The 22741-nt window shown below is 41.9% G+C and overlaps 1 protein-coding gene across 1 annotated transcript in view; it reads left to right on the top strand.

The window, feature by feature from the left end:
• The window catches only part of OSTF1 (osteoclast stimulating factor 1), a 55171-nt gene that overhangs the window by 6542 nt on the left and 25888 nt on the right, over positions 1–22741 (top strand). Inside the window, exon 2 of the mRNA XM_025423298.3 lies at positions 18604–18650. Coding sequence (XP_025279083.1) covers positions 18604–18650 — 47 coding nt within the window. The remainder of the gene's footprint in view (positions 1–18603; positions 18651–22741) is intronic.

Below are 22741 nucleotides of genomic sequence, written 5' to 3'. Positions count from 1 at the left end.
AATAAATCTTAAAAAGAAAGAAAGAAAGAAAGAAAGAAAGAAAGAAAGAAAGAAAGAAAGAAAGAAAGAAAACCACAGCCAAAGTTGTGCTCAGTTGCTTAATGCTCAGAGGAAGACAAAATACAAGAGACAGAGACAGGGAGGGAAGGAGAGGGATGGAGAAATAACTTTCAGTGGGCTGATGTGAGCTGTCACATCAAGATTTCCTTTCTTTTTTTTTTTTTTTTTAAGATCTTATTTATTTATTCATGAGAGACACAGAGAGAGAGAGAGAGAGAGAGAGAGAGGCAAAGATACAGGCAGAGGTAGAAGCAGGCTCCATGCAGGGAACCTGATGTGGGACTCGATCGCAGGACCCTAGATCACGACCTGAGCCAAAGGCAGGTACTCTATCACTGAGCCACTCAGGCGTCCCGACATCAAGATTTTCTAGAAGTTTGTCAATACTTAAAAAAAACTGCCAAAAGGGCAGCCCCGGTGGCGCAGCGGTTTAGCGCCGCCTGCAGCCCAGGGCGTGATCTGGAGACCCAGGATCGAGTCCCACGTCAGGCTCTGCATGGAGCCTGCTTTTCCCTCTGCCTGTGTCTCTGCCTCTCTCTCTCTCTCTCTCTCTCTCTGCATCTCCGAATAACTAAATAAAATCTTAAAAAAAAAAAAAGAAATATTTAAAAAAAAAACTGCCAAAAAAAAAAAAAAAAAGAAAGATGATCAAAAATATTAAAGGAGTTTGGGGAAAAATTAGAGAAAACAGTACAAAGAGAGCTCCTCCTGTTCTTTTGAACAAGGCATGATATTCCATCGAATCTATTTAATCAGACCCACATTAATGCACATTTGGATTGTTTCCACGTTTAGGTAGTTACCGCATTGCTTACTTGTGAGTAAATGCACAGGACAAAGTCCAGGCCGTGGGAGTGTCGTATCAGAGGGTAGGCGTGTTGTCATTTTCATAGACGTTTCCAAAATGCTCTCCGGAAAGGTTTTGCCAGTTTACCTTCCTACCAGAAATGTGTGAGCATGCCTTACACAGAAACTTTATGGTGCGTGTGATGGGGAGAGGGCTCCAAAGGCTGGGTAGTCCGAGGCAGGGAGTTTGAGGAAGCTGGGAGGGTGTCACCGAGGGGAAATTTAAGCAGAGCCTGGAATGCTGTGTCAGAGTTTGGTAGGCAAAAGAGCGGGGAATGTCATTTAACTCGGGCAAAATGAGATCACATGATGTCCTCTTATTTTCACTTGCCTGACTGTATAGGGCTGAGCTTCTCCCAGAGCAGCTTGCTGTGCACACATGGAAGCCGTGAGCTGGAGAAATTTGTTCCAAATTAAAGAGAAATCCATTTCCATCCAGTTGGTGGAAAACCACACTTTCCACACAGAAGTAAGACTTGGAGTGCCCTCATGTCAGTCCTCTGTGCATGTCTCTGCGAATCTGTTTTCAGGATGTTAACAATAGCTGTGGTGTGTTAGGGGCAGCTGTGTGTCAAACAGGGTCACAGCTTCAAGTCACTGCAGTCACTGGTGGGACCGCCGAGGCCACTTCCTCTTAATGGACTCTTGCTAGTCATTTCCCATTTTCCGTTGGGGCATCTGTAGGATTTTTAGAAAGTCACAAGGCAAATGCCTCAACTTACTCTTGGGGTAGGTGTTGGGGGGAGAGTTTTGTATTTGTGCATTTTGATTTGCGTGGGATTTTAAAACTCATAAGCATCCCTTAGAATTTGATAAACTACTTTGATTTAATATTCTTGGGCCTGAAGAATGCACTGAATGGGGTCCTTTCCTAGTCTCTGGGTCCTGATTTCCAAGGAGCCTGAGGTGATTTGAATTTAAATTAAGGAAGGCCTTAGAGACCAGCTGGTTTATTCTCCTCCTAGAAGGTCTGTCTCAGGCCTCTTTGGGGGACCTGAAGGCAGTCTTGAGGTCTTTCTGGCATCCTTCCACTCCAGGAGTTTTGCTTGGTTCTGGGAAACTCATGGATTCTATTAAGGGATTTTCTTACTGGGGAAGAGAGACTGAAATCAACTCACTTGCATGAAACAAAGGAATGACTTCTTCCTGGAGAGTATTCTGGAGTGGCTGTGTCTTCTAAGAAGCTTCCTGACCCACTCTGTTTTTGAGGGGACACACCTCCAAGTCCTAGCTCTCCGAGCTTGGGTAGGGGCGGCCAGGCTGAGCAGAGCCCCTCTGGCATTTTGCCACAGTTGGCAGGTATCTCAGACTCCAGATTTGGAAGATTCCACATAGTCTTATTAGATTTCTTTGCTTGAGAAAACCACAATCTTATGACACTCTCTAAAATGTGGCATACCCAGGTTTACAGGATTCCGTGGCTGCATTTGAGCCTGCTGTTCTGATGAGTCAGTGCAAGTTTGTCAGTAGGACAAACTGGGAGCTGGTTTCTTTCTTCTCTCTCTTTCTTTCTTTCTTCTTTCTTTCTCTCTCTCTCTCTCTCTCTTCTTTTCTTTCTTTTCTTTTCTTTTCTCTTTTCTTTTTTTTCTTTTCTTTTCTTTTCTTTTCTTTTTCTTTTTCTTTTTCTTTTCTTTTTCTTTTTCTTTTTCTTTTTCTTTTTCTTTTTCTTTTTTCTTTCTTTCCTCTTCTTTCGAAGGAAACTAGCCATGGAACATTGCAACAGAAACCTATCCCTCCAGAGTTCATTTTCTGAATAGTGTGTCAGTCTTGACGTTGTTCTCAACCTTTTTTTCTGGTAGGAAAGAAATCATTCTCTTTGATTCCTCTGCACTCAGGTTCTAAATCTGAGTCACCCAAGCAGCTGCCAAGTGGAACATGGGCCTACATCAAGCTGAGCTGTGAGGTGGGCGTCACTGCTTAGGGTGACTGCCCACTGCCTCTTTTAGGGAGCCTGTTCCCACCACAGGGCTGCCTCTGGTCCTTGCCTGATGCCTTCCTACTCTCGAGGACTGGTTCTCTCCCTAAGTATTGGGGCTTTAAAGGGTTGAGTTCTATTCTCCACAATGGGCTCCTGCCCATTTTCTGATTTTTGCTTGGTACCAGGTCTCTCCTGTGTCGTGACATTTGGGCTAGCGCTCTTGTTTACTGGCATTGGGAAATCTGCTACTTAGTTGGTCCTTGCCCTTGGCCTACTTTTCCCATTCTTGGATACATGCTCCCTATCATGTGGACCTTCGGCTAATATACCTGTGCCTTTTTGATGTACTATGACCTGAAGATTAGTGTGGATCTGTATCTACTCTATTTTTTTTTTTTTTTTTAATTTGAGAGAGGGAGAGAGAGAGCATTAGCAGGAGGGCAGAGAGGGAGAGGGAGAAGCAGGCTCCCCACTGAACAGGGAGCCCTCCACGGGGCTCAGTCCTAGGACCCTGGGATCAGGACCTGAGCTGAAGTCAGATGCTCAACTGAGCCATCCAGGCGCCCTCTGTGTCTACTCTTAAACTCCCCTTGTCTCCCTTCCTTCTCCAGAACTAACCTTTGGCAGACCTGAATGCTGTAGCCAGCTGTTGTTGATTAAACTCTGATTATGGCACCTCCAGGGGACCAGGGCCACTTGTCTAGAGAGCCTTGTAAGAGTACCTGGCTTAAGACTGTCCTGGTTTTCCTCTGACATTGCTCAGAACTTGGTTTCTTCTACTCTTTAATTCCACAGGGCTCTGAGAACAAACTCAGTTTCACATCTGATGAACACATTTACCTGCAGTGTTAAACCAGTCACTGATTTCTCAAAATCCTCTTCCCAAAGGTGCTTAAATAAGATAAACTAAATACAAGGTTCCTGAGAGGAATTCCCTTTTCAAATGAACTGCTCTAATGGTAGGACTTTAGGCATAAAGATTGGCTACATAAAGATATTGTAAGACCAAGCTGTGATTTGCAAGAGGCAGAGAATAGATAGTAATGGAAAACGGACATTAGCTTTGGAATAAAGTTCTGGCCCCATTTTTTTTTATTAACTTACTAAGTAACCTTGATGAGTAAGACTTTAGACCACTCTGATCCTCAGTTTCTTCATTGGCTTCCAGTTCTTCATTGCCTTAGACTGGCTTTTCAACTAATTCCTCAAGTTTCTACATAATTTCATCCTGTGCTGCTTCTAGAGCCAGCCCCATGACCCCTCTACCCATTGTCTTGCTACTCTCAATGTTCAGGACCATGTAAATGTCCACAGATGGAAGGATTAAATGCTTTAAGGGCTGACAGAGGGGAGAGGATAGGAAGAGGGTTAGGGTAGAGACATAATATATTATATTTTTTAAAAAGATTTATTTATTTATTTATTTATTTATTTATTTATTTATTTATTTATTTATGAGAGAGCTCAAACACCAGCAGGGGAGGGGGAGGGGCAGAGGGAAAGGAAGAGAATCTCAAGCAGATTCCCCACTGAGCATAGAGCCTGTTGCAGGGCTTGATCTCGATCTCATGACACCCGAGATCATGGCCTGAGACAAAATCAAGAGTCAGATGCTTAACAGACTGAGCCATCAAGATGCCCCAACATAATATATTCTTAATTAGACCTAATCTGATTTCATTTAGACTCTAGCTACACAGGACAGTAGAGTTTGCTTTTGTGTGTGTGTTGTTTTGGTTTTTTTTTCACTGTTGCCTAGAGGAAGACAACCAGCTGCTGGGTGGCCCTGCAGAAATGCATCCCATGAGATTCCAATGGGATCCTTGGGGAAAAAAAAAAAAAGTCATTCATGAGGAGCTCTTGTGACATTGAGGACTTATAAAGTTTGGAAAATATATAAAGTTAATTATAAATAGTGACAGCAAGTTGGTAGATTTGAGCTTTGAAAGTATATATTCTGCTAGTTTTTTGAAATTAAGTCTTGTGGAAAATATTGTTCTCCCATCTTATTTTTTCCTGTCTGTTTTGGAGGTGACCGTTTTAGGTTCAAGGTCAGAGCTTGCTTTGTAGGAATTCTCATAATTCATTCCAGGAAGGTGGGTTTCAGAGCTTCTCTCTGAAAGATGGAAAATTCTTCCTCTAAGAGAGTGATTCTTAGCCCACTTTTTACTTTGTAAGTTATATAGTGCTCACAGAAACCAGAAGCCTTCTTTTTCTTTTTTTTTTTTTAAAGAAAATAACGTTTATATATTCATAGGGATATAAGGACAAATTTAAGACTGCAGCATTATATTGATGAGAAGAAATGTTATTGCTATAATTTTGTTTATTTATTTTCAAAATTTTATATTTATTTGAGAGTGAGCAAGAGAGCACAAGCAGGAGGGAAAGGGAGAGGGAGAAGCAGACTCCCCGCTGAGCAGGGAGCCCCACCCAGTATTCAATCCCAGGACCCTGAGGTCATAACCTGAGCCTAAGGCAGATGCTTAACCAACTGAGCCACCCAGGCGCCGTTGATATAATTTTAGAACTCAAAAAAAAATTCTGTTCATAATTACAAATCTAATATTAATGTTCTACCAAATGTCTTAAGACCATAGATAAAGAACTGCAACTTGTTAGAGCAGATGATGAGAGAAGGCAGGTTCCTTTTGCAGCTGGACAGTGGGTACTGAAGGAGAGCAAATTCCTAGTAATTATTATGAAAGCCTGCAATTTACACAACCACTGCAGATTGGTGGGAAGCCACTGTTCTAGAGAGCACTGAGTTTTCCTCTTCTGTCCCTGTGGACAGAAGTGATTTTCACTATCACCCGTTCACAGTATAAACTGCAAATGTTTCTTAAGACTCAAGGTTTTGAGAGGGTGTGGGGGTATTCCTAGACGTCTTAGGGCAAATTCCAGTATCTCAGTCCCCCACTGATGACCCCACGTTCATAAAAGGATAAATGATCTTCTGGGCATCCGTTAATGAAAAGGAGTTAACAACACACACCTAGAATCCAGGAGTACCTTGTGACCTCAGGAGTGGGTGTGAAAGGTGCTGTGTGTCTTAGAGTAGCTGAGGTTAGTCGCTAGATATAAGTATATGACCCCCAGCAGTGCTATATCACTGCTCCTGCCCAGGGCTTGAGTAGAAGGGAGATTTTCATAAGAACAGTCCTATAATTACTCACTCTTAATTACAACTCCAGAAAACCACAGCTTTTCGTTTGTCCTGCCTTGCCACTTTCTTGGGGAAATCTAACTCCATTCTTTCATGTCCTTCTCCTCCTCCCAATATCTGATCTGGTTTGGAAAATACCTGAATATTTCTTTGGGTTAACGTTCTCCCCTGGCCTTCCCTGGGAATCACTTGGACTCCTTGGGTCTTCCCAAATGTCCAGACCTCTACTAGCCCCTCCTTTTTATAAACAGTCTTGACTTTGGTGACCAGGCAAGTTGGAAGGAACTGATCATCTGGAGCATCCCCCCTGCCTGGTCCAAACCTTCAACAAGGAGCCATTTGTGGAGATGCCCCCAAGGTGTCCTGCCTAACTGTTTCTAGGTCCACCAGGCAATGCTCACCACTTTCACAAGATCAGAATGTCACCCTCAGGAGCACTTAATAAACCTTGTGAGGAAGCACTGTTGTGTATCTTGAGGATGAAATTAGGGAAATAATTTTCAGTTTAAAGTCTGTTGTCTTAGTAAGTAGATGATCTTGGAAGAAGAGACTATGGTAGATGTCTTGTTGGTTTCCTATAGATGGCCCCTCTGAACCCACTCCCTGGTTTTGGCTCTGTCGTAATTTGGGTATGGGTTTTGGCAGTTTCTTGTATGTGCTGCAGTAGAAAATTTGAATTCTTTTGTTTTCTGAACGGGGAAGAGCTCAGTTTCAAGTTATTGCTTATTCATTGCTCTCTAATTAGTTTTTCCTCCTGTGTTTGGTAATTTTCTCATTCATCCAGATTTTGTATTGTTCTATGAGAGTTCTCAAGTTGCCTAAAAATGGTAAAATGCCCTCATAGTAGTAAAATGCTCTGGCCTCTAGGTGTCCATCAGGTAAGCTTCCAGTAAGCACCTTGCCTAAGCTTGGGTCTATGTCTCTAGAGAGTTTCTTGTTTTGTTCTTAGATACAGTGTATACCTATGCCCCTATATCAGGTTTTAAAGGGGTTCTGTTTTATTTATTTTTATTTTATTTTTCAGATTTTTACTTATTTTTGAGAGAGAGAGAGAGCGCGCATGAGCATGCACAAGCAGGGGGAGGGACAGAGGGAGAGGGAGAAGCAGACACCTTGCTGAGCAGGGAGCTGGATGTGGGGGCTCCATCCCAGGACCCTGAGATTATGACCTGAGCAGATGGCAGACCCTTAACTGACTGAGCCACCCAGGCATCCCAGGGATTCTGTTTTAAATAAAGGGAACATTTTTATCATCATGTTGTCTTGCTAGTATGAGTCTGTCTTAGAGGGCTAAGACCAAGGCCATTTTTTTTGGGGGGGGGGGGGCAACTTTTTTATCTCTAAATACAACTAATTTTCCAGTGAATTGGGTGTTCATAAAGTCTGAAGTTTAAGCCTGTCCATTTATTTTGCTCAAATACAAAAAAATTCTCTTGAATTAAAAATAATTCCAAGGCCATTTTTAATATTTTATATTCTGAGAGTGTTTCATTACTGCCAGGAGTACCAGATATCTAAATCTGAATAAATTTCTATTTGGTCTCTGGACACTGGTTATACACATTCCTATATTAAATGCCCTGGCCTGGTGTTTTTTCAGACCTCGTGGTGACCTCGTGGTAGGTCTGTATAGTCTGTATAGTTTGTCATGACTAGCATCTTTTTTTTTTTTTTTTAAGATTTCTTTATTTTAGAGAGAGAGTGTGTGAGTGAGCATAGGGAGGAGGGACAGAGGGAGAGGGAGGGAATCTCAAGCAGACTCTGTGCTGAGTGCAGAGCCCTTTGTGGGGATAGGATCTTACAACTCTGAGATCATGAGCTGAGCCAAATCCAAGAATTGGAGGCTTAATCGACTAGCAGGTGCCCCTGTCATGACTAGAATCTTAATAAGAAAGAAGGAAAGAATCTTAATAAGAAAGAAGGAAAGAGAGCTGAGCAAGAATGGAAAATATCAGAATCCCTCAAAATAAGGAGAAGTGTTTTTTTATGAAACATTTTTTAGTTGTGTATACATGTGTGTGTTTCCTGAGCCCTGATGTACAATATGTTTCTAAATGTGGATCTCAGAAACATTTGAGAAATCTCTGGTTTGTCTACCATAGTCTCTTCTTCCAGTCATTGTTTCTCCCACCAGGCCTCAGGCTGGTAGATCTCCTTGACTTCCAACACCACCCTCCTGGCCTCCAGGCCTCTGTCTATACTGGGCTCCATATTCTCGGTCTGCCCTGTGCCTCTTTCATTGACAACACCTCTCATCTTTGCAAAAGCAAGTGGATGCCACCTCTGGTACAGCTTGCATGGCCTACAAATCTCCCCACTATCTGTGTTTCCTGCCACCCATATTCTCACTCCTCTGAGCACAGTGGGCATTATGGTTCCTTGTCTCCTCAGTGATTGTGTGTGTGTGTGTGTTGTGAGATCAAGGAGACAAAGAGGAAAAAAAAAAGACAAGGAGGACTCATAATAAAAAAAAATACCTCCTGGGGTGCCTAGGCGACTCAGTCATTGTGTCTGATTCTTGATTTCAGTTCTGGTCATGATGTCAAGGTTGTGAGATCAAGCCTTGTGTTGGCCTCTAGTGCTCAGTGTGGGATCTGCTTGAGATTCTCTCCTCCCTCTGGCCTACCACTGCTCCTGTGTGTGGTGTGTGCATGCACTCTCTCTGCTCTCTCTCTCTCTCAAATAAATAAAATCTTTAAAAAATAAAAATATCCTGCTAATGAATAGTGTACAAATAACATGTAAGTTGTGCTTCAATAGGGCATTAAAAGAAAACATGTTTTCCTAAGTGTGTATGGGATTCTTATTCTTTGTGGACAACTGAGAAAATAAAGGAAGAAAATAAGCATGGCTTGTATTATCCAAAGTCACTGTGAGCATTTTGCTATTATTTTCTTCTACTGTTTCTTTTCTGTATATCTTTGTTTTACACAGGTGACTGTAAATGTAATAGTACTCTTTTATGTGACATTAAAATGTAAGCATCTCCCAAAGCTGATTTTTTTTTTTTTTTACAGAGAGAAGAGGGGAGTGTGTGCTAGGGTTGGGGGAAGGGCAGGGAGAAAGAGAGAGAGAGACAGACAGACAGACAGACTTTCAAGCAGACTCCCTGCTTAGCACAGAGCCTGGTGCCGGGCTCCATTTCATGACCCCGAGATCGTGACCTGACCTGAAATCAAGAGTCAAAAGTTTAACCAGCTGAGCCACTCAGGCGCCTGCCCCCCAGCCAAAAGCTGAGTTTTAAAGGTCCCAATAAACCTTTTCTTAAAACCTCTTTGTTCAACAATAATGTTGTACACATCAAAATGTGTACACATAACATGTTCTGTTTTTTCTGTAATTCTATATTCATAACTGTTGGGGGCGGAATGTTTCTGTGCCCCCAAAGTTCATGTGTCGAAGCCCTAACCCCCAAAGTGATGGTGTTTGGAGATGGGCTTTGGGGAAGCATTTAGGGTTAGAGTAGATCATGAAGATAGGGGATTAGTGGTTTCATGAGAGGGAATCTCATAGGAACGCACACGTAGGAAAGACCATGGGAGCACACAGTGGGCAGGCAGCGATCTGTATGCCAGGAAGAAGATTGTCACCAGAAACCAAATTGGCTAATATCTTGATGTTGGACTTCCCAGCCTCCAGAACTGTGAGAAATGAATGTCTTGTTATTTAAAGCATCGGGTCGGTTGCATTTTGTGGTTGTGGCTTGAGCAGATTAAAAATAATGTAGTTCTAGGTTTGAAAAATGACAACTGAAAGCTCATATTGAATTCTTAAATAGCTCCTAAGAGGTATAATATTAAATATTACGCTTTGTTTGCTTAACAAAAGCATCGAAATTCCTCTGCTGGGGTGTTGTAATTGTTAAATTCTCTGATATACAGGAAAAGGATTTGGGTAAATGGTTGCCTTGCTAGTGAGGATAAAGATGCAAGGAATCACCCCCGAAGTTAGCCAAAAATTTATAGTAATTAATACTAGCTAACCCTTGTGGGCACATAAAATGCCTCAGGAACTGCACTCAGTGTTTTATGTACATTGATTTGTTTGGTCTCACTTCATCCCAGCGTGCTGGCATTGAAAGCTCAGATCTCTGAGCCACATCCAGAGTTTTAGAACATGAGCCCTGGAGCCAGTGGCCTGCGGTTAAACCCCATCTCTGCCCTTTTCTAGCTGCGTAGTCCTGGAGTAGCTACTTGCCTTCTCTAACCTCAGTTTTCTCAGCTGTAAAATAGGCTAAATGCATAAAGTATTTAAGGGCCTAGGATTATTTTGAGGATTAAATGAGTTTCGGCAAATCAGCCCTTTGTATGGGTCAGGTGGTTAAGTGTCCCATAAACATGAGTTGAGATGGGTAATACCATTTTGGATGAAAAGTACTAGAGACAAGGGATCTTTTTTCTCTGCCTTGGGTTTATAGATAACCAATCATTTCATCATTTCATATCAGATGAAGCTGAGACCCACACTGCTTGTGGAGTCTGTGAGAGGCAGATTTGTACTTTCCTGTTATGATCCTCCTGTGGTATGACTTGTTACTAACAGGAAAAGGGACCAGAGGCTAGGGATAGGCAGACTTTCTTCTATAAAGGTCCATTTAGTAAATATTTTAGGCTTTGTGGGTCACAGATGGTTTCTGTTGCAAATACTTAAGTGCCATCGTAGAACGAAAGCAGCCATAGACTGCAAATATGAGCTCTGTTCCAATGAAGCTTTATTTATGGACACTGCAATTTATTTTTATTTTATTTTATTTTATTTTTTTGGACACTGCAATTTAAATTTCAGATAATTTTCATGTGTCTTGAAATGTTAATATTTGTTGATCTTCCCTTCTCCCTCCAACCATTAAAAATGCAAAAACCATTCTTAGTTCCTGGGTCATCAAGTAACAGTTGTCATGGGTCGGCTCTTTGATTCATCTCCCTTTTGCAGAAATTGGCATGAACAGTATTGCCTTTTTTAAATTCCAAGGACTGAAATAAAGATTTTTCTAACATTCTTTCCCGTGATCTCTTCAAAGTGACTTTGGAAGCAGTTTGTCTGGGAGTACAGGGTCTTTAGGGGGCAACAGTTGCTTCTCTCTAATTTTAAGCCAGTTAAGACAGAGTTGACAGTGAGAGTGTCATTTGAAACTTTAAACTCTGTTCTTTGGGACTTTTCTTTCTTTTTTAATTTTTTTTTAAAGTTAATTTATTTATTCACGAGAGACACACAGAGAGAGGTAGAAATATAGGCAGAGGGAGAAGAAGGCTCCCTGTGGAGAGCCTGAGGCAGGACTCGATCCCAGGACCCCGGGATCACAACCTGAGCCAAAGGCAGATGCTCAACCACTGAGCCACCCAGGTGCTCCTCTTTGGAACTTTTATGTTATAACCATCGAGAAGAAATAAAAATAACCAGCAGTCATGGCTCCTGAAGATGTAAAAGTAACAAAGTTTCCTGAAAGGCACTGAAAAGTATAAGCAAAGGAAAAAATGGGTAAGAAAGGCACAGTGTTAATAAACAGAACCCTCTTGTCAGAAAACACACTGGCTACTGTTTTTAACGAGTCTGCCATTCCTGCAGCTGAAATCAAGACACGTTTCAAATTCTTTAGTTTTTTTTTTTTTTTTTTGGACTCTGTGAGGGAATGAGGGGAGGCAGTGGGGAAGAGGTGGTGTTGGTGTAAGGAGGGATGAAAGTATTATGAAATATTATGTTGATATTTATTTTTATTAGTTATATCCTTTAAAGGCATATATGCAAATAGAATTCATTGGATTTGATTTAATTAATCCAAGAATACAAGTCTGAGGGAAGAGATTTATTCTTTGCATTGGAAACTCTTAGACATTGCTGTGCTTACAAGATGGTTTTCTCTGCAAGGATTACAGCCTCTGTGTTTTATCTTCAAGAGCAGTGAGCTTTTGTGGAATGACATGAATAGAGATCTTCACCAAGAAGCCTCTTCTGAGCTAACCCCCTCATTTATGGGCGTTGGAATCCACAAAGCCCAGGGGAGCTTGTGTTGGCCCAACAGAGCACAGCTGTTTCCTCTTACTGCTCAGTCGAAATGATGGCCTTGACTCTTGGATACTATCACATAGACTTGCTCTGTTTTGTTTCTCAGTAGAAAACATCCTGTTTCATCATGCATGTTTAATAAAATAATTTAAATATGTCTAATAGAAGTAACATTGATATTTTTATTTGCCCTGAGAATATTCGAAGGTGGTGACAGGTTTTTCATACCCACAAGGGTATAAATTAAGAAGTGTTTGATATTCCCTGCATTCTCTTAGATAGGAGAACTCTGTGTATATGGTAAAATTCTTATTTTTCCATGATGCTCCCTTGTTCAAATAATTTTCTTCCTCTTCTTGCTTTTCAAAAGCTCCTTTATTGGTTCTAACTCCCCAGGGCAGGTGGGAGAATGTTTTTATATGCTAGTTGAATTTTGAAACCCACAAGGTAGAGGGAACATCACTCACTCTTTAGAGAGTCCTGAACAAATCCCCAATTTGATCAGATAGTGTAGACGGGTCACTTTCAAACTTTTTTTGATTTTGATCTTTAGGAAGATACATATTTTACTTACTGATCTGATATATACAAAAGTACACATAAACACATACTAGACCACAGGAATCCATGGAAGTTCACCTCAGCCTCAAATTTCTTTCTAAATCTGCCAGTCACCTTCAGCTAATTGGCCAAATGGTGGAATGCCTTGTTTCAGTGTCATTTCTGGCACACCTAGACTTGTACTTGAACGAGAGGATTGTAGGTCGCACGGGTAATCTTCCTGTTTAACCAGGGTGGTGGCAACAGTAATGCAAACAGGGCATACCATTTGGATTTGTTACCATACTATTCACTTTGAAAAACAGGTGACTACTGTAAATGTAACTGTTGCCGTGTCCCCTTTTATCCTTTGTATATGAAAATTCAGTCCATTGAGAGTATAAATATATATATATATTTTTTTTTTTTTTTTTGCTGGAGAATAAAGTATTGCAAACATTGATGATGGTAAGGCAGTGGATTTTAGGTGTCCAAAAATGCTGAAATAAATATTATCAATTATAGGTGTAGATTGAGAATTAATGTTGAGTGGACGCTTGCTAATAATTTTGGGGAAACCGTTGTCTCCTCTGTGGGATAGGCTTCGGTGAAATTGCACCATCAGCATTAAGCAAGTCTTCAGACCCAGGAGGTGAAGAGGAGGCAAGTCTTGACCTCACTCTGTTTCTCTCAGGGAGGAAGGAAAGCTTGCTAACTTGCTGGCAGCATCCTCACAGGCAAAACAGCTATGCTGACACCAAAATATCTGCTTTTACACAGACCTAATTTTGAGAGCACTTACTTAGTTTTGCAAAAGTCTCATCAGGATGCAGTTGGTAGTGGTGAGGAATTAAGATTCCTGCCCTTTTGTATCATATGTTTAAAATGGGTCTGCCAGAATTGTAATCATGAATTTTTTGAATAAAATTTCAGGTTTATTCTTGTTCCCAAAGAGTCCCTTCTGTAAAGCCTCATTTGGCTTTGACAAATACCGATTTTACTATTTGGCCGTTGACAGTATGCCAAAGGTGTATTTGGTAAAATTGCTAGAATAAACATCCATCTCTCTATCCATCTGTCCCAGTCACCATGAAATAAAAATTTCACAAAATCATAATTCTTTCTATCCTTTGTACTGATCCTGGTCATTTCCGTTCTATTTTAGAAAACCACTAAATTCATTTCATGGTGTACAGTTAAAAAATGTTGGGACTCTGGGACACCTGGGTGGCTCAGTGGTTGGGATGCCTGGATGGCTCAGTGGTTGAGCATCTGCCTTGGGCTCAGGTCATGATCCTGGGGTCCTGGGATCGAGTCCCACATCGGGCTCCCTGCAGGGAGCTTGCTTCTCCCTCTGCCTGTGTCTCTGCCTCTCTCTCTGTCTGTCATGAATAAGTAAATAAAATCTAAAAAAAAATGTTGAGACTCATTGTCCTCTGGGGCTAGCGACACCATGTGAGAGGGGTCTTTTTGTACACAGCATTTTTACTCCCACAAAAGATGATATGATTAAGTTCCCTTCCCAAAAATGTAATTTAACATGTCAAAAGCATGTTAAGACTTACAAAAAAATGAATGAATGCTACTGTCAAAGAATTTTCTCTAGCAGTTGTGCCTGTTTACATGCCCGCTGATACTGTGAATTCTAGTTGTTCTATATCCTTCTGAACACCTAGCATTACCAGTATTTTCCGTTTTAACTACCATAGTGGGGTAGGCAGTAGTTGTCATGGCCATTTTTAGTGAAGTCCATCTAAAATGTCTTGCGCCTTCCAGTGTTTTTCAGCAGAATATGAATGAAATTGTTGATCTGTCGCAGATAACTAAGTTCAGATATTTTGAATTGTCATTCCTTTTGCTGTTTATGATATGTCCACCCGGATAGCCAGTGGGTCCTTTGTTAATGCTGTCATAAGGGTTCATCATATGAGCTTCTCCTCTACTCCTTCACTGACAGAGAATAAACTAGAATAGGCACCCCAAGTCCTAATTGCAATCTCAGGGCCGCGGAGCTGCCTCTGTATATACTCTGTGGGCAATTCAGACATAGCAAATCTCTTACCCTTTGCCTGCACAGGACCCTGTCCCAGATCCCCTTCCCTCTATCTGCGTCTACCCCTGTGGGCTAGGATTCATTTACTGTAGTCTGGGGTCAGCCTTCACTCCAGAGGAAAACTGTGTTTGGCTGATGACTAGTGCTCTCAGCCCTTCTCTGTAGGGGCAGGGTGGGGTTGCACAGAAAGGGGAAGGGTGTGCCTGGCAAGGTGAGGAGCCAGCAAAGTGAAAAGCCAGCAGGGCCCAGCTGTGGCAGGGGAGGGTGGGGGGATGGGGAATGGGGAATGGGAATCTGCTTATCTTGCTTACATCAGGAGGCCAGCCCTCCTGAAATCCAGAATACCATTCACATGCGAGTCCACTGAAAGCATCAGACAAAAGATTGGGCCTCTTCCCAGTCTTAATTCAGGATGAATTCAGGGTGATTTCAGGTAATGCATACAGTCTTCTCAGCTCCACTTTCTCTCTTTGTTACATGCCACCAGACTTCCAAGAGAAAATGGTCAAGGCAGAAGGTGCTGGGAGAAGGGAAGAAGGCATCTGCTTTAGCCTCCCTGCCTACCCAAGAACACCAAGATTTTACGTTTGTGAATCCATTGTCTTTAAATATATTTGCAATTGGTCAATGCCTGCTCTTGATGATTGATGACAATGTTTGCCAATATTTTTTTTTAGATGTCCGCCAGGACAGTACTATTGAAACACAGAGTACCCTGATTCCTTCCCTTTAATGCCCTGTGTGAACCTGTACACCTATAGAACAGTTGAATTAAATATGATGTAAAAATGCTCATGAATTACATATCTCTAATTATTGTTCTCTTTAGACTCTATCCAAGCGATGGTAGACTGTAATCATGAAAGTCATCTGTTTTTCATCTTTATGCAGTTCTTTCCTATCCTCTGGCTGTTTCTTTGGCATTCTTTCATTTCTGTTTGACTCAGGTTTGAGAATTGAATAGATTAAAGCCAAGAACTTTTCTAATACATGGAATAAAGAGGAGCCTCACAAGGCTAACGTCCCAACATGAATTGATAAATAGGATCATGGAGGTGAAAGTATTTTCTACAGCTTCACACACAGAGAGAGAGAATGTTCCCTTGCATAACAGCCTAAAAGAGTGGCCTAATGTTCAGTGTGTAGCATAAACCAAAATGCGAATAAATGTCCCACTTCCTTTTAGTTGAGAACATTTTAAGTTGGACAGTCACAAAAGATAACAGTTATAGAGATCAGTGGCTTAGTCACACCCCAAGTATTTATTTTTCTCAGGTTCTTGAATTTGTAGTGAGTTTTATCTCAGCTCATTTAAGTTCACGTTGGATCTGGTTTCCACTGTTAGTCATAGCCTATCTTATTGCTGCCATTCCCTCAAAGGGACAAGAGAGTAACGTCATTATTGATTTTGGTCACCAGTGGACTGCTTCCTCGTGTAACTTCTCTTTGGAAAGTTTGAAGTAGTCGCAATAACTAATCTCCCCTCGCAGAGAGACAATCAGGTCAGCAGATATTTCTCCTGGCAGCTCTTCCTTCCGTTTGGTGTTTCCTTTCTCAGGGCTGCGGGTGTGCATAAAAAACATAGTCCAGAAGAAAAAAGATTTCACATTTGCTTCTATTAACCTTTCCCTAGAAGAAGAGCAGGGGAGGAGTAACACTGGAACTTGTATTGTAAAAATAATGTGTGTGTTTTTTTTGTTTTTGCAAGCATGCTAAGTAACAAGGGATCTATCTTAGCCGGGGATCGCCTGTATAGGGCATTTAGGAGAAAGAATGATTGCCAACCCCACCTTCCCAAACCAGCCCCCACCTACCATGAAAGTATCTTCACTGTTTTTATCGATTATAAAAGTAATGCACGCTATATGTAATGAATATAAACAGTATTTGTAAAGTAGATTATAAAGAAGATTCCCCATAGTTGGTGCTATTTTTCAAGGAATATATGTGTGTGTGTGTGTGTATGTGTGTGTGTGTTGTCAACATAAACGGAATGATACTTGGCATACTAGTCTATAAGCTGCTTTCTCCTCACTGAGTATTTTGCAGGGTCTTTGCTACATATGTCATTGTCTGCAGATCTGTCTGCTGCATTCTGGGGATGAATCAGAGTTGATTTGCATAATCCCGCTCAATGGACATTTTGGTTATTTCCCGTTTTCTGACTTTGTAAGACTGTTTTGTTCCATATGCTAGCCACCAGCCACGTTTGGCAATTTAACTGAATTAGAATCACATAATGTTTAAAAATTTACAGTCACACTTGCCACGTTTCAAGTGCTCAGTAGCTATATGTAACTAGCCCAGAGGAAGAACTTGACTGTCATTGCATGAAGTTATGTTGGACAGTGAGTGCTGTTCTAAACTGCTGGTTTTCAGATTTTTTTAAAAAAGATTTTATTTATTTATTCATGAGAGACACACAGACAGAGGCAGAGACACAGGCAGAGGGAGAAGCAGGCTCTGTGGGGAGCCTGATAGTGGGACTCGATCCCAGGACACTGGGATCAGGCCCTGAGCCAAAGGCAGATGCTTAACCATTGAGCCACCCAGGACGTCCCTCAGATTTTTTTTTTTTTTTTTGAGTACATGTTTCCATTCTTTTATTCATCCATTCAACAAATAATTATTGAGTGCCTCCTATGTGCCAAGCATTGTACTAGCTACTTGGGTATCTCACTCACAGAACATCATTACCTGCCCTCATAATGTTTAGCATTCTACCTGCAAAAGGTTTTGAATATTCACTCCCAATATATGTATGTGTACTACGAGTTGCATATGTATCCTATTATGTTGTTATATTATAAAACATGATATATGGAACAAATTAAAATAGAAAATAAAAAGAATAAAATAAAAATGTAAATCATTTCCAGAATAGTCTTGCCATGTCGCACCTCAGATACCACGGTTCTGAATGATGCTCTTATACTAGGTGGCCATCTCAAAGATTCTTGTAGTTGTTACCTCATTTTAAACAGGTAGTCCTGGGCAGCCCAGGTGGCTCAGCGGTTTAGCACGTGCCTTCAGCCCAGGGTGTGATCCTGGAGACCCGGGATTGAGCCCCACGTTGGGCTCCCTGAGTGGAGCCTGCTCCTCCCTCTGCCTGTGTCTCTCTCTGTCTCTCTTTCTCTCTCTGTCTCTCAAGAATAAATAAATAAAATCTTAAAAATAAAATAAACAGGTAGTCCTTCTGTCTTGATATTCCTGCTAAATCTATTTATTTCCTAAAAAGACCTCTCTCTCTCTCTCTCTTTTTTTCTACTATCTGTAGGCTTTTTCCTACAGTTTGAATTTGTTCTTTACTTACATATTCATTTAGTAAGCATTTATGAAGTTCTTATTGTATGCCTGGTAGATGCTGGGAAATTAAACATGTCAGAGTTCCTGCTATCAAATGAGACAAGCCAGCAAATCACTTATTCTGATACAAGGTGTTATGGGAATGCAAGAAGGGGGCAAATAAAAGATTGGGAAAACTGAGGGCAGCTTTTATGATCTCCTCTTTGCTGAGTTATTACACTCTGTTTTGGGACTTCATGGAATCACATATTTCTTCTGTTTTTTTTTTTTCCCCATGGTATTTTCTTTTGAAAAATATAAAACTCTAAATTATTAATTTAAGGATATTAAACCACAGTGATTGTCACATTAAATATCTCTTTATGTAAAATGTTTATCTTTCAATTTTTAAACTTAGATATTAGGGTTGGAAGGGCTCTGTATAGGATAGAAATGAAGTCCAAATAATTATGTAGCTCCTTTTGTTTGAGAAGGGGGAGCAAAAATCATCCCCAGGGATATGTGTTGATTCATGCCTTAATTTAATAAATATTAACAAAATACTTTCTCTGCAGGAAGAAATCACCTTAGGTTAATTCCACTTAATTCCAAAATATATTTCTTATATGGGTTTTTACTTAGGGAATTCTGAGGAATATAATGGACAATATGATTTAGAGTAAGCTTGAAATGAAAGAATTGATCCTATGTTGTTTATTCCCTCTCTTTTAGGGCAAGTTAAAGTATTCAGAGCTCTTTATACGTTTGAACCCAGAACTGTAAGTATTCAGAGTTTTTTTTTAATTTTTAAAATTATTTATTTATTTATTAATGAAAGACACAGAGAGAGAGAGAGAGAGAAACAGAGAAATAGGCAGAGGGAGTAGCAGGCTCCATGCAGGGAGCCCCATTGCGTGGGACTTGATCCCAGGACTCCAGGATCATGCCCTGGGCTGAAGGCAGGTGCTCAACCTCTGAGCCACCCAGGTGTCCCAGTATTGGTTTTTTTTTTTAAAGATTTTATTTATTTATTCATGAGAGACACACAGAGAAAGAGAAGCACAAACACAGGCAGAGGGAGAAGCAGGCTCCATTCCATGCAGGGAGCCTGACATGGGACTCGATCCTGGGTCTCCAGGACCATACCCTGGGCTGAAGGCGGCGCTAAACCACGGAGCCACCCGGGCTACCCCCGTATTCCCTTTTTAACTTTAAAATTGACATAAAAACCTAAGGTGATTTCATTTAGATACTTCCTCAAGCCTAAATGACCTGTCTTTTCTTTGATAGTTGTACATGATTCATGAGAATGGATGATCAGTCACTTCTGTGCAGTCCAGAGGTGTGAAAGCTTAGTCCCTCATTGATGTGAATGTGTCTCCACCTTGGGGTCGTGTCATCCACCCTGTTCCGCTTCCCCACCTTTCATCACACCACCCACTTTAAAAATCACCACGTAACCCCCATAAAGCCCATGACCTGATCTTAGTCATACTTCCTGTAAATCTCACGCTGACCTTCCTGGTTCTTCCTGTTGACCCTCTACCTCAGGCTGCCTCTTAACAGCACCTTTTACCAACTATATAGAGCCATTTTTTATGTGTCTGCTGTGTATGCTTTCCATTATTATAGTTTCTGGGGTCCATCCATCCTTGGTTTAGTGAGCACTTACCATGTGCCAGACCCTGGCCCAGGCCTTAGGGACCGTGCTACATCAACAGAAAGGGTGGCCCTCTGGAGCTCCCATCCCACTGAAGGGAGACAGACAGTAAGCAGACAAATGAACATGACTATAAGGGCCTGATCAGTGCTATGAAGAAAAATAAGGAGGGGATGGGGCTAAAAGGTTAATGGAGAAAAGAGTTATTTTCAGCAGAGTGTTTGAGGATGGCCTTTCTATAAAGGTGATGTTCCAGTAGAAACCTGAGGGAAGTAAGAGAACAAGGGAACAGCAAGGAGAGTCTTTGGTGGGTTCTAGAAACAGCAGGGAGATGCAACTAGAACAAAGGAAATGGGGAGGTAGGAGATGGGTTCAGGGAGCCTGGGCAGAGAGAGAGAGAGCAGATCATGTTGGGCCTCCTGGGGTAAGATGGAAGGTTTTGAGTGTAGGGTTGATAAGACAAGTTTTAGAAGGTGTGGGAAACTATCCAGCAGAGTGAGTGTGGGAGCAGACCATCCAGTTAGGAGGCAGAGGAGAGAGACCCAGCAAGGAAACGGGCTCCCTTGACTTTCCCGTCTTCCTCCCTGGAGATGGGAGCCTTCGTGCTTGGGGGGAAGCCAGCTTGCTGCTGGGTTTGCCTGGGTTTGCCCTGGACCCTGTAGTCCCCAGAGCCGAGCACCTCAGAAGGTAGCACAGAATGAGTGGTAGCACAGAACCAGTGACACCGAGCTTTGACTCACTCCCATCAGGCTGAGGTGGGCCCTCAGATTCCAAATCTGTCATACACTCTCCGTGAATTTACTTCCCCTGTGGCCCTCTGTGTCCTCATTTTGAAAATGGGAATGACATTAGCCATCCTACAGAATTTTGCTCTGAGCAGGGAATGAGACTGATAATCCAAGCCTTGCATGCAGTGAGTGCCAGGAAACCGCAGCAGGGAGTACAGCTGGTTCGGGGTGTGCGCATGTTCTGAAGAGTTCTCCTCAGGACTTTATCAACAAAGTGTTCCTGGGATAAGAAAGGGGTTGAGTGGGTAGATATAAATCTCAGTTTTTTCTTCTTTTCTTAAAAGCTTTCATTTATTTGAGAGGGAGAGCACGAATTAGGGAGGAGAGGGAGAAACAGACTACCTGCAGAGCAGGGAGCCTGACCTGGGGCTCGAACCCAGAACTCCAGGATCATGACCTGAGCTGAAGGCAGACACCTAACCAGCTGAGCCACCCAGGTGCCCCAGGTTTTTATTCTTACTAGGACATTCCATGCTATCTCTGCTGTATTGGTAGAGCAGGGAATGAACGGGCAGCGTGTTAGCTTGCTAGGGCTGCCTAACAAAGTACTGCAGACTATGTAGCTTAACCAACAAAAATTTTTCTTAGAATTTTGGAGGCAAGACATCACGTGAAGTGTAGACAGGGTTGGTTTCTTCTGAAGCCTCTCCTCAACTTGTACGTGGTTGTGTATCCTTGTGTCCCCATAGTCTTTCCTCTATGCTTGGTTTCGTTTCTTTTTTTTTCTTTTCTCTTTTCTTTTCTTTCTTTTCTTTTCTTTTCTTTTCTTTTCTTTTCTTTTCTTTTCTTTTCTTTTCTTTTCTTTCTTTTCTTTTCTTTTCTTCTTTCTTTTCTTTTCTTTTCTTTTCTCTTTTGTCTTCTTTCTTTCTTTCTTTCTTTCTTTCTTTCTTTCTTTCTTTCTTTCTTTCTTTCTTTCTTTCAGTTGAGAGAGAGAGAGCATGAGAGACAGAGAGATCACAAATGGGGGAGGGACAGAGGGAGCAGCAGACTTCCACTGGGTGGGGAGTCCAATGTGGGATTCCATCCCAGGACCCTGGGATCATGACTTGAGCTGAAGGCAGACACTTAACGCCCTGTCCTGTCAGTTTCCTAGTCTGCTCTTCTTAAACGGATACCAGTCATTTATGGATTAGGGCTCACTCAAATGATTTTAATTTTAATTTAATTACTTCTTTAAAGAATCTGTCTCCAAATAAACTCACATTCTGAAGTCCTGAGGGTTAGGACTTCAACATATGAATTGGGGGTGGGACACACAAAAAGTACGTGTTGCTGTCTTTGTGTTTGTCCTCTGCTCACAGGAAGGCTGTCATTTCCTGTGTCTGATTATCCTAATCAATGGTTTCCTAGGTTGCAAGATGCCTGAGGTTGATAGAAGTGACGGTTGGGGGGTGCTCATCAGCTGCCCTCCTGGGCTGCTCAGTGAGTAATCGACCATTCTCTGCGGCCTCCCGCACTCTAGGAAGGAACCTGCATGTACTCAGTTTGAGACCAGACATGACTCCTGACTCCCCCCCCCCCCCCCCCCCCCCCCGAGTATCCTGTTTGTCATCATCACCTTTGTCCTTTCTCACTAACCTCCTCCTCCTTTAGTTCTCTTGTGCGTTTTCTTGCTTCTAGCACAGGGACTCCAGGTTGCCCATTCCACCTGCATTCCTCTGTCTGATTAATTTTCCTGAGATGTAGCTTTGATCCCATGATCTGTTTCAGTTCTTTGACTTAAGATAGAGGCCCCTATGGTGCAGCCCGTTCCTAACTCGCTGTCCTCTGCTCCTTCCCCCTCTTAAAACCATTCCAACCTGGATCTGATACACAACCTGTCTCTAAATCCTCTCTGAGCTCTAATAACATACTTCCTTTTCCTGGGGCACCTGGGTGGCTCAGTTGGTTAAGCGTCTGCCTTCGGCTCACGTCATGATCCCGGGTCTTGGGATGGAGCCCCACATTGGGCTCCTTGGTCAGTGAGGAGTCCGCTTTTCCCCATCCGGCTGCTCGTGCCTTCTCATGCTCTCTCTCTCTCTCTCTCTAAAAAAAAAAAAAAAACAAAACAAATAAAATCTTTAAAATAAAAAATGCTTCCTTTTCCATAGAGACTCTCTGATTAACCCAGCAAAGAGCTAAGTTTCCTCCTCTAAACATCCACATTTGGCATTTCAGTCCTGCTCCCTGTATCAGTACTTTGGAGGCCGGCAGAAACACAGGGCTGTTGGGAGCTGGCCATGGTTTTAGGACCCACTCTGCCTCTATGGCATCTATGTGACTTGGGAAATTTGGGAATGCCCTAATCTCTTTGCCTCAGCATGTTCCTTTGTAAAAGTAAGAATAATAATCTCAGGGTTTTAGTGCAAATTAGGTGAGATTGTGTGAAGCTGCTATTACTATTAGGAGGGCTAGTGGTTGCTGTATTCAGAGACATTTAGCA

Source organism: Canis lupus, chromosome 1, assembly GCF_003254725.2.
Source record: "Canis lupus dingo isolate Sandy chromosome 1, ASM325472v2, whole genome shotgun sequence".
Classification (NCBI taxonomy): domain Eukaryota; kingdom Metazoa; phylum Chordata; class Mammalia; order Carnivora; family Canidae; genus Canis; species Canis lupus.
Note: the sequence above shows the minus strand (reverse complement) of the source record. Positions and strands in the feature narration are given on the sequence as shown.